This window comes from Crotalus tigris, unplaced genomic scaffold (assembly GCF_016545835.1).
Source record: "Crotalus tigris isolate CLP2741 ecotype Arizona unplaced genomic scaffold, ASM1654583v1 scf7180000024366.1712601, whole genome shotgun sequence".
Classification (NCBI taxonomy): Eukaryota; Metazoa; Chordata; class Lepidosauria; order Squamata; family Viperidae; genus Crotalus; species Crotalus tigris.
In genome coordinates, this window is record NW_024100534.1 from 1,583,679 (window position 1) to 1,596,555 (window position 12,877).

A 12,877-nucleotide genomic window follows, 5' to 3' on the forward strand; every position below is an offset into this window, starting at 1 on the left:
CCTGTATACTGTATTCTCCTTTTTTGAATTTTTTGAATTCCCCATTTTGGATGGTCTAATTTCTTTTGGAAATCTTGATAATACTAGAAAATGTATGACACAACAAATATTTATATTTCAGAACGTTTGCTGTCACTGATATTGTAGACAATACCTTTATTTAAGTTTATTTAATATGGATACATTATGTTTATGAATTAATATAGATATATTTATGGATCTAAACAGAGAGCAAACCCCAGTGCCTTCTAGCACTGAGGATGTTACCTAGTTGGGTAATGCAATGTCTGCAAAAAAAAAACAAACCCCAAGCTCAGAGAACAACCAAGGCCCCACATAGATTTTTTTCTCATGTCACTTCTCATTTTTACCCATCAGGCCCATGATAAAGACACTGGCAACTACAGTGCCATTCAGTATAGACTCATCATCCCTCCAATCAAAGATGGCAAGGAAGGCTTTGTGATTGAACCATATACAGGACTGATCAAAACAGCAATGCTCTTCAAAAACATGCGACGATCTTATTTCAAGTTTCAGGCCATCGCAACGGACAATTATGGGAAAGGGTTGAGCAACAAATCAGATGTACTTGTAAGTATGATTAAATAGATCATATCCATAGATTAGTCTTGTACTTTTTATTTAGGATGATTCACCTGTTTTTGCAGACATTTGTCTTGATAATTTCTTGATTTGATTGCATTATACTGAGCTTCTGTTGTAGTTAGTTAGTTAGTTAGTTAGTTTAGAAAATTTATATAGCCACCTGCTCATTTACAATAGCAACAGGTGGTTTATAAGTAATAAAAACACAATATAGAAAAAAATAAAAAACAATGCCCCTCCCCAGTGACAACACACAGTCAAATAAGCATTTGATGGGCTCAATCCCACTCTGGGTTCCCCAGGTCCTCTGGCAAAACAAGTCTACAGGCCGTACGAAAGTGTGTCAAAGTGGGGGCCAGTCTAATTTCTGAAGGTATGATATTCCAAAGGTGGGGATAAGGAGAAGGCCCTTCTTCTGGATCCCGCCAGCGGAATAGGACAACTTGCCACAGCCAACTCACCACAGCCAATTCACCATGGTCAACTCATTATGGCCAATTCACTACAACCAACTCACCATGGCCAACTCATCGGGATAACTCACTGCAGGACAATTCAACAGTTCAGTTTAATTATTTAAATTAATTTAAAATATATTTTAATTGTTATCATTCACATTTCATTTTGTCCCTCCTTTGATATCCTTTGTTTAATGATTTTATTCCACTATTTATTTGCTATTAATGTAGCTCTTGTCCCGTGGTGAGTTGTTCCATGGCGAGTTGTCGTAGACCGTCCTGCCAGACATACCTGCTTAGGGGATGGGATGCACAACATTTCTTGCCTCCTGGCTCTAGTTTGCCAGGTAGATGTGGCTGGCAACAGACAGTTCCTCAGATAATCTGGTCCCTTGTCTAGCACCTTGACAAGCAAGTAGCTGCAAGTCTTTTGTTGCTTATTTGTGATATGTATGTGGTATGGCAAAAACATACCACATACATTATTTACCACTTGAAGTTGCTGACATTTATTTGGCTTATAATAAATCTATTTATTTACAAACTCCTAATATTTTATTTTATCTGGAATTTTGCCTGTGTGACTGTTTTTTTAAAATTTCCCTTCTTTTGTTTTTCTGTATATTTCTTTCTCCAATTATTTATATTTTACATCTAGAGAGTTGGCTTCATTTATTAAATAAAGTAATTTCTTGTTAAAATCCATTACATTTCCTTTGAAATCATGCATATGTGTACTCATCCCCATTGTGCTTCAGGACTGGGCAAAAGTTTGTTAAGGTTTGTATTTCTCAGCATTGGGTATGATGATCCAATTCACCTTTTTAATTTTTACTAGGATTAGTTGGAGAAATCATGGGAATTTTATAGCTTTCTCTAAAAGGAGGAATGCATTGTATATTGTTGTGTGGGTATGTGCGTGAATGTGCAAGCACATTTGTATTTGCAGGTTATATCTTCTTCTTGTGCCATATTTATTATTTTATTTTATTTTTAAAATTTATAAGCCTCCCCACTCCCGAAGGACTCTGGGCGGCTAACAATAAAAAACACATAAAACATAACAAAACAACAATACAAAAACAATCATCCAGGGGTAAGGTTTTATAAACCCCAGGCCTGCCGGAAAAGCCAGGTTTTAAGTAGCTTATGGAAGACGAACAGGGTGGGAGCGGTCCTAATCTCCGGGGGGAGCTGATTCCAAAGCGTGGGCGCCATCACAGAGAAGGCCCTCCTCCGCGGCCCCGCCAAATGGCACTGCTTGGCCGACGGGGCCTGAAGGAGGCCCAGCCTGTGGGATCTAACTGGACGTAAGGAACTATGAGGTAGTAGGCGGTCTCGCAAATAGCCTGGCCCTGAGCCATATAGGGCTTTAAAGGTAATGACCAACACCTTGAATTGGACCCGGAGACCAATAGGCAACCAGTGCAGCTCACGGAGGATAGATGTAACGTGGGTGTATCGAGGAGCACCCACTATCACTCGCGCGGCTGCATTCTGGACCAACTGTAGTCTCCGAATACTTTTCAAGGGTAGCCCCATGTAGAGTACCTTGCAGTAGTCCAAACATGAGGTGACAAGGGCATGAGTGACTGTAAGGAGAGCCTCCCGGTCCAGGTAGGGTCGCAACCGGTGCAACAGGCGAACTTGTGCAAAGGTCCTCCCAGCCACAGCCGTCAATTGATGTTCCAAATTCAGCTGTGGATCAAGGAGGACACCCAAGTTGCGAACCCGCTCCGAAGGGGGTATATTTTCCCCGGCAAGAGTCAACACTGGACAGTCGACATGATCCTTGGGAGGCAACATCCAAAGCCACTCGGTCTTGTCAGGATTGAGCCTGAGTCTGTTAACCCCCATCCAGACCCTCACGGCTTCGAGGCAATGGCCCATCACATCGGCCGTTTCACTGAGAGAGCTCGGGGAGGACATATATAACTGGGTATCATCAGCATACTGATGAAACCTCACCCCGTGCTGTCTGATGATCTCACCCAGCGGCTTCATATAAATGTTAAATAGGAGGGGAGAGAGGACCGACCCTGTGGCACGCCGCATTCAAGGGGCCTCGGGGTTGACCTCTGCCCTCCCACCAATACCGATTGCGACCGGCCAGAGAGGTAGGAGGAGAACCACCGTAAAACGGTGCCTCCCACTCCCACCCCTTTGAATCGTTGCGAAAGGATACCATGATGGATGGTATCGAAAGCTGCTGAGAGGTCAAGTAGCACCAAGACAGAGGAATAACCTCTGTCTCGGGCCCGCCAGAGATCATCCATCAGCGCGACCAAAGCGGTTTCTGTGCTGAAGCCGGGCCTGAAGCCAGATTGAAAAGGGTCTAGATAATCCGCTTCATCCAGAGACCGTCGGAGCTGGAGCGCCACCACTCTCTCTACAACCTTCCCCACAAAGGGGAGATTGGAGACTGGATGGAAGTTATTTAAATCAGCTGGGTCCAGGGTAGGCTTCTTGAGCAGGGGCCTCACAACTGCCTCCTTCAGGGATTGTGGAAAAGACCCCTCCCTCAACGAAGCGTTGATCAACACCTGGAGCCAGCTTCGTGTCACCTCCTTGGCAGCCAAGACCAACCAGGAAGGACACGGGTCCAATAAACAAGCGGAGGCGCTCATCGCTCCCACTGCTCTGTCAACATCCTCAGCGGTCACAGACTCAAATTCATCCCATAAAACTGAGCTAAGACCTGCCCCAGTCATCTCAAAAGGCCCTGCCCAATCGGAGTCTAGGTCTGTCCGAATCCGAGCGATTTTGTCTGATAAGAATTGCACAAATTCCTCCGCTCTACCCTGTAAGGGCTCCCCAGCTTCCCAAACATTAAGTAGGGAATGGGTCACCCTAAACAGGGTGACCCTAATATCCGTTATTGGACATTGGCGATCATGTTGGCAATCCTGTTTTTATCAGCAGCCGCATGAAAAAGTGCTGCTGAGTTTTGTCCAAACCAGTCCCTTAGATTTTGAAGCCATGATGTTCTTCTTCTGCCTGGATCTCGTTTGCCTCCAATCTTTCCCTGGAGGATTAAATGGAGTATGCCGTATTTTTCTGGGTGTTGCATCACATGTCCGAAATATTCTAATTTTCATTTTTTAATTGTTTTGATGATTTCCCTTGGCTTTCCCAGATGGCTTATCACCTCCTAATTTCTGATAAGAGGTGGGGAACTTAGGGCCCCTTTATGACATATGGACTTCAACTCCCAGAATTCCTGAGCCAGCAGGGCCACAATTCCCCACCCCTGTCTCAAATGGGAAAAAAAATGCAGATCACTAAAAAAAATAAGGATGTTTTCGATTTGCTCTCAGATACCTCCCTCCACATACACCCAAATACACACAAATATAGCAATGGATGCTCTTCTAGATGGTCACTTACTTTTAGATTACATCCTTGAGGTTTGTAGAAAAAATCAAATGTATGTATAGAAGATATTTTCAATTGGAAATATTATCTAGCCTAAGTTATTCATTTGTGACAAAATTAAATTTGAAATTAATTTTCATTTCTATAACCATAACAGTGCTTTACTTTTAGTTCTGAAAATAGTTTTATTGAATTTCAAAAAGAAATTGTACACCAATGCTTATTGAAATTCTTTGCGCTATCTCAAAGATTTTGTCATTCAAAATTCCTCTTCAGAAAACAAAGCAAGCTGGTGTATTGTTTGAATGGAGGGATAATGGATGGATGGAGGGAGGGAGGGAGGGGTTGGGATGGGATGGACGAGAGAGAAAGAGAGATTTAATATTGTCCTAAATGCCTTTAGAACAAAGAACAGACAAAATAGATTCTGATTTTGGATAACAGTCCAGTTTTAAAGGAGGTAACTCTGGATTCTTCTGAGGTTTTCAGATCATTGTGGAATTTGGGATGCTATGAGGCCAAGCAAGTTTAGTTGTAGGGCATCACCAGTTAATTAATGCATGCCTTTTCAGACCAGTAAGTGTGCATAGAGAATTGACAGCTAGAATCTTGGTCTTCATTTTTTAGTCCTTGTTTAGAACCTTTACTTAGTCTTGCCCAAAACATTAACCTCTTCCTTACCTGTACAATAATAAGGAGCTGTTCTACTCTTTCAGGCAGTGTCCTGATAGCATGGCAATAAATTGGCCTTGCAATATTTTATATCCTCTGTTTGGCATCTGTTCTGAGCAGACACATCAGAATTGTGGTAATGCAACTGGGAGCAGGGCAAGCCAATGATATCCCTTGTGATACTTTTCACACCTACAAGGCAAAACTGGAAATAGCTCTGCTTTGTGCCGTGATTGCAAGTACTTGGTAGTTGAGGAAGGGGCAATTTCACTTAAAAAAATTATTGGTAAAATTTTGAAAAACAAAAAAAGTACAGTAAAAAAACTTAAGATGATACTCACACACAACACACACACACACACACACACACACACCTCAAGAAAAAAATATCCGCCACATTAGAATTTTTTGAATAAATTATTGGAGCTGGGTCTCTGCTTGGAAAAGTCCCAGGATTTTTCCCTCAAGGACTTGTCTGGATATATTTATTTATCTAAAAGACTTATATCATGAAATGCTGATACTTTTCATAGCCTAGCAGAATATCAAATTATGTTTCCAACATCATGATGATTAAATAGTTTGTTTTTTTATTGAAAATTTTTATAAATTTTTACAGAAAAACAAAATAACAATACAAAAAACAACATATACAAAATAAAAAACTAAACATAACATAACAAAACTCCCCTTCCCCAACCCCCCCCCCAAAAAACCCACCCCCTTCCCCCCCCCGAGCTTCCCAGAGCAGAATATAGGCTTTATTAAGAAAGAATTTTTAAAAAATTATATATATATATAAAAAAAGAAAAATATAACACTGAAATATATGTATATATATATAAAAATAAAAGTTATAGAAAAGCTATATAGTATTTTTTAATATCCAATCTAAATTGTATAAATTTTATCCATTTATCCCAAACAGCAAGAAAATTCTCTTGCGTTTGTTCCTTTAAAAAAGCCGAAATCTTTGCCATTTCCGCCAAATAAGACACTTTAAGAAACCATTCCTGCATTGTAGGCAAAGATTCCTTCTTCCAGTATTGTCCTACTAACAGCCTTGCGGCTGTAATCAAATTTAACATCAATGTAACCTCCTTTGTGTCACAATCAGTAACTATACCTAACAAGAATAGTTGTGGAGTAAATTTTACCCTCCTTCTAAAAATTCTCTGAATATTCCACCATACCTTAATCCAGAAGGCTTTTATCTCTCTACACGATGATTAAATAGTTTTAAAAGCCATTAAGTAAGCAAGCTATTTATGCAATTCAATTACTTGGAAAGTCTAATGAAATTTAACCTTCTTAAGAGACTTAGTTTTGTCTACATCAGGAAACATATTTTATAATTTGTATGCATATCAACCATTTGCTTTAGTTGTACATTGATTTGTGGTTTGGTACTATTATAGAATTTGTATGCTGGCTTGCCATTCATTTAGCTTAAATTACTTGACTAATGTGTGGGCTGTAGAAGTTATTGTATCAATTTCACTCTTAACCACCCAATTGCTTCTGTTTCCTACCTAGACATTGAAAAAAAGCATGGTCTTACATGGCCAAGGAAAACATGATTTTTTTTTTCTGCTTGCAGTCTCGGTTGCATATAGATTATACTATTCATTCAATAATTTCCTAATGACACTCCATTCTTGCAAACAAAATTATTACTGCATTTGAGATGAAGGGCAAGTAGAAATGCAGCTTGATCAGCTCTTTCAATGTTCAAGTGGATAAATTCTCCTTGAGCTTTCAGTTACCTTGTGCGTGCCCTCCTTGTGTACTCTCTATGTATAGGTAGTCCTCGGCTTACAACCACAATTGAGCCTGACAGTTCTGTTGCTAAGTGAGACAGTTGTTAAGTGAATTTCAGTCCATTTTACAACCTTTCTTGCCGCATTTGCTAAGTGAATCATTGTGGTTGTTAAGTTAGTAACATAACACGTTGTTAAGTGAATCTGGCTGCCCCATTGACTTTGCTTGTCAGAATGTCTCTAAAGGTGGTCACATGACTCCAGGACACTGCAACTGTCATAAATATGAGTCAGTTGCCAAGCATCAGAATTTGGATCACGTGACTATGGGGAATGCTGCAATGGTTGTAAGTGTGAAAAATGCCGTTGTAACTTTGAACGGTCAGTAAACATATTGTTGTAAGTTGAGGACTATCTGTACAGAAGTCAATATGACTTGAGATTTTCCAGCTCTGTTTCTCTTGCTATTATAGATAGATGGATAGAGACTGATAGGGAATGATATGTTTTAAATATAGATAATGCCATTGAGGATCAATTCGGTGTCACAAATCCTATACCCAGTTAAGATTCTAGTACAATTTGGAGAGTGAATTTTCAAATAAAAAGACACAAAAAGCTACAGGCAGACTTTATGCAGTTAAAAAACAAAAGTCAATACACAAATGATGGTCCCTTGTATATTATGTAATAATAAAATGTGGCTTGGTTTAAATGAAAGCATGCCTTTTAAAAACTCAGTATTGCAGCCATATTCATATCCCACCAAGGTTAAGGAGAGAAAATTGTCTTGTTATTTTATTATAATAAGTTTCTCCATTCAGGCTCCAAACTGCTGGCAATCAAAGAAAATTCTTAAATGAGATTCATTTTCTATTTGAGATATATTGCATGTTTTGCAGACTTCACTATATTTTTGTTTTTCTGTTTCAGGTCTCAATAGTCAACCAGCTGGATATGCAAGTCATTGTGTCAAATGTACCTCCTACTCTTGTAGAACAAAGCAAAGATCAGCTTATAGGGTAATGAATATCTTCATTCTGTAACCACCAAAAAGTCATTTATGATTAAAAATGTACTGATCCAAAGACATACAAAAAAAATCTGGTAATTTTTGTAATTTACTGAATTATTTAAAAGATTTGTTTGGCTTCCCAACTGAAAACAGTGCATAACAATAATGGAAATCAGAAATATAAAAATCATAACACATAAAACCAAAACAGAACATGGTGCCTTAATCATACCTCACAACCAACTTCAGACATCCTCATTCTACCCAGTTAAAAAGCCATGTCTTGATGATTTTCTGAAAAATTAAAAAGGTGGGAACCTGTCAAAAAGTCTGTGTGGAGGGTGTTCTATAACAGGGGCCCCTAACCTCTGGGCTGCTACCCACTAGTTGGCCATGAGATGTTTGCAACCAGGCCATGGAAATGGTGAGGTGAGCATGCATGCACACATGCACACCCATCCCCACTTGCACCAGCAGTGGGCAAGAGAGTGCATGCAAGCTCCATTTGTGTGAGCGGCGGGCACATATGCATGCCACTTGTGCAAATAGAACTGTGTCCATGTGCTTGGCAGACGCTCTCATGGAACTATCCAATCCCCCAGTCCTCAAAGCCGGAAAGGTTGAGGAACTCTGTTCTATAAGATAGCTACAGAAAAGGTACACTTCCAAGGTCCCACTAGATGGAAAGATTTCAGGGATGGGTACTGGAGTCTGCCTACTCTATCCAATCTGGTTTGATGCACTGATACTCTCAGGGAATGGTGGTTTCATATACAACTTGGTCCTATGCCAATAGGGTTCTGAATGTAATAACAGTATCTTGAATTGCACCAGGAAGGAAACTGAGAGCTCATGTAACAGCTTGACATGCACAACCAATACTGTATGTACCACTGTGTTCTGGATCTATGGATTTGTAGTGTCTGAATGGTCTTCAAGAGCACCTCATGTAAGTGACATTGCACATATCAAAAGGGGAAGTGAGACTGTAACATCAGTGGTAAATCATAAAACCATATTAAAAAAAATAACCCTAGAGGTTAGTCAAATTAAGTAGTCCCTAAACAAGTCCACTAAACATGGTTCAGGCAATCCCACCTAAGCTTTGATACAAGGAATCGGTGTGGTCCCTAATTGTTTAACTTGCCTCAAGAAACATTATGATTTGATGAGCTAAAACTTAGATCCTTTTCATGTGTTCTGTGAATCAATCTCCAAAGCCATGTGACTAGAATCATCTGTGCTGCAACCCTGTCTACTGACTGATCAACGCAGCTTAGAGTTTATATAAAAGTATAAATTAACCCAAGTGTTTGCTGAAGGGGTTTCTCTAAGCTTAATTAACTTTGCACAGCTTTCTTTTGAATTAGTATGCAGAGCTTGAAAGGAATCAAAGAATATAGCAACTGCAGCAAGGAAATTCAGGCTGGCCATGCAAGATAAATCCCACTTTCCTGTTTTCAAAATATTATTAACGAAACTCTACTATAGTTGCCTTTTTAGTGAAACAAAACAAAACAAAAACTTGGCCCTATTAGTTCCCCCCCCCCATTTCTTATTTAAAAAAAAGACACAGTATCTTAATGGGGACCTCCATCAATACAATTAAATTATTAAAATTTATGAGTCATTTGTAACACTAATGAAGGCTTGTTGTCTTGTGAATGATGCTAACTTTTAAGGCAAAAATACTTGATTTTCAGAAAAGTAATAGTAATTACTTCACCAATTCATGATACTGAGGACCGTTAGATTTCTCTTTCTGAAGGATGATTATAATAGAAGAGGCAATATATATTGTCCTACCTTAACAATGACCTGGGTGACCTTGGACTAGTCACACTTCAACCCACTCACAGAATTGGGGGGGGGAAAGGAGGAGGCAGGTGTGTTGGCTATGTTTGCTATCTAGAGTTCTTTGTTAAAATAGTAAATACATAAAGAATCAGTGTTAAATGTTATTTATTGATTGAAATTATATGCTGCCCATCTCGCAGTCTAAATAAATAAAAATGTTCATATTCAGAACTGAGCAATGTCACATGGACCATTGCATACATCACAATTCTGAAGTGAAGAATTCAGAAAATAGTATCAGCATCAGCAGCCCTCAGACTAAGTGGTGCTATAATAGACAAGTAATCACTGGGACTCCAGCTAGAACAAAGTATCAATATAAACCTTCCAGGGTCAATGAGATTATCCAAGACATCAATGGTGTTGTTGTTCACAGTACTCTTAGCAAAAGTAGTACAGGTAGTCCTCGATTTACAATCACAATTGAAATAATAATAGTAGTAGTAGTAGTAGTAGTAGTAGTAGTAATAAAAAAATGTTTGTTGTTAAATGAGACATTTGTTTGAGTTTTGTCCCATTTTATGACCTTTCTTGCCACAGCTGTTAAGTGAATTACTGCTTTTGTTAAGTTAGTAACACAGTTGTTAAGTGAATCTGGCTTCCCTATTGACTTTGCTTGTCAAGAAGGTTGCAAAAGGTGATTACATGACTCCGGGAAACTGTGACTAACATAAAGATGAGTCAGCTACGCATATGGACATGGTTGTAAGTGTGAGAGACAGTCACAAATCACTTTTTTCAGTGCTGTTGTAACTTTGAACAGTCACTAAATGAGCTGTTGTAAGTCAAGGACTACCTGTACAGATAGTCCTTGACTTCTGATCATAATTGGGACCAGAAATTCCATTGCTGAGCCAGGAAGTTGTTAAGTGAGTCACGTCTCCATAATGCTAGTGATATTTATTTAAATCATTATTGCTGATACTTTTAAAGAGCCAAACGCAAGAGAAAATATTTATGGAAATCTATTTATGTTGATAGAGGAAACTGGCTGGATCTTTAATAATTGTCAGCCGTGTTTTCCATGTTGCTAACATACTGTAGCTCTGCATTTGCATTGTTTAAACAATCTGTTAACAAGTTCTTCGATTTCTGAAAAAAACTGTGGCTTAACTGCCAGTTTTACTTATTCCATTCTGTTATGCCTGACAATCTGGTGCTCCAATTTTTCTCAGAGGCATAAATCTTACACGCCTGAGATGTGTGGCCACTTCTGTGTTATATACTTATTGCATTTCATTGTGAGCATAGTTTGTGGAATTTAATAGCTTCTGTAAAAAAGATAAAACCTATTCCTTTATCATGCCTATCAGTTCCCTCTGTAAAATATCTTTGCAATTTCCCTTTAAACCATTTAAAATTCAAGTCCCAATACAGTATAATACTAAGAGGTAGAATTAAATACCCCATGCTTGCAACTAGTTTTTCTGGATTCACTTTCTTCTTTCCCTTTTCTTCTTTCCTTCTTTCCTTCCTTCCTTCCTTCTTTCTTTCCTTCCTTCCTTCCTTCCTTCCTTTTCTGCACAATATTTTAAGATTTGAACATTTTTGTTTCACTGTAAATAAGTCAAAGAATAGAGCTAATAAATTACAAAAAAGTTTTCCATTATCAGGATTTTGGAACGCTATGTGCAAGACCAGATTCCTGGTGCAACAGTTGTGGTGGAATCCATTGGTGCTCGCAGATATGGTGATGGATATTCAGAAGAAGATTATTCCAAATCTGACCTCATGATCTATGCAATCGATCCTCAGACAAACCGTGCTATAATGAGGAATGAACTTTTCAAGTAAGTAGTTAAGTGCATTGCAGAAGTGAATATCATTTGGAAAAATAGGCCAGTGTATCAAAGCATTGACTGAATTTGCTTCAAAATTAGCACCTTTTGTTCTTCTACGTGCCTGATGTTTAAAGGCACAGCTAATATCATACAGGGACCATATGAAAATGTTGAGTGACACACAACTGCAACTACTTAAGAAGTCACCTTTGGACTTGAAAATAGCATTTTCAATAGCATTTTAGTGCTTGTGTTCTGATGAAAACAGAAACTCCTTTAGGGCTAATCCTAGAAAGACTTTTGCAGTCTCAGTGTTATCTTTCTGCCTTTAAGCCAGGGGTCTTCAAACTTGGTCATTTTATGACTTATGGACTTCAAATCCTAGAATTCCTCAGGCAGGCACACTGGCCCCCATTTATGACACATTTGTGGAAATGTTTTTGTGTTGTGTTATTCATAAGATTCTTCTTCTTCACTATAGCTTCTGGGGTTCAAATGTATGGTGTTTTGTACCTGCACAGTTCAAATGTTTCAGAAGTTCAGGTTTTTTGGAAAAGTTCTGACTTACTATAGACCACATATAAGACTGTAATTCAAGAGATCAGTGGTCCCAAATCTTCTGTCCAGAGATTTAACCAATGAGGTGACTTTCAACAGTTGCTATTTCCATCATTAGCATCATAATAGGAGAGGCCAAGACTATAGAGCAGAACAAGAGATGCTACCACTGTTCTCATTAACATGGGATCAAAGCTCCTAAGCTAGGACTCAAAAGTGGAATTGATGACATAACCCTTTTTTTTCCCTCCCTGGATTTGATAGTTGCTTATTTTTTATAGTGGATTCTGAAACCTAGAAATTAGGATCAACCTGATTCCTCTAGATCAAAGTTTATTACTCTATAACAGGGATCTTCAAACTTGGCCCTTTTATGACTTGTGGACCAACTCCCAGAATTCCTCTCTATAACCTCCAAGAGTTAATGGTACCAACGGTCCTTTTGCATCCAAGATCACCAAAAGTACAGGCAGTTTATCTCAGTAGGAGGCAGTGGGAAAGTGTACTAGATTTGTCTGGGACTGGCAACTTTGAAGCCTCCACAGATGTTGATGTAGTCTCCAGTCTTGAGGCATTTTGTTTAGATGTTATCTTCCCTATACTAAGGAGAATTATGCCAGAATGCCTAGTGAGTGAATGTGATGTTTTGCTAGTCATATGCTTAAGAAACAAATGTTTCTAACAAATAAACTGTGATTTATTGGCAGCATTTTGTTTATTTAGAGTTTCATATCTTATGTGGTTAAATTAACAGTGACATACAAAAATATGTTGATGTTGAGGAGAAAATTG

At 38.8% G+C, this 12,877-nt stretch overlaps 1 protein-coding gene across 7 annotated transcripts in view; it reads left to right on the plus strand.

Annotated features, from left to right (window-relative positions):
- Nucleotides 1–12,877, plus strand: part of LOC120301041 (protocadherin-15-like) — a 151,542-nt gene that overhangs the window by 39,011 nt on the left and 99,654 nt on the right. For all 7 annotated transcript variants that reach the window (XM_039327733.1, XM_039327734.1, XM_039327735.1 and 4 more), the window contains exons 2-4: nucleotides 379–594; nucleotides 7,808–7,896; nucleotides 11,360–11,536. In XM_039327733.1, coding sequence (XP_039183667.1) covers nucleotides 379–594; nucleotides 7,808–7,896; nucleotides 11,360–11,536 — 482 coding nt within the window. The remainder of the gene's footprint in view (nucleotides 1–378; nucleotides 595–7,807; nucleotides 7,897–11,359; nucleotides 11,537–12,877) is intronic.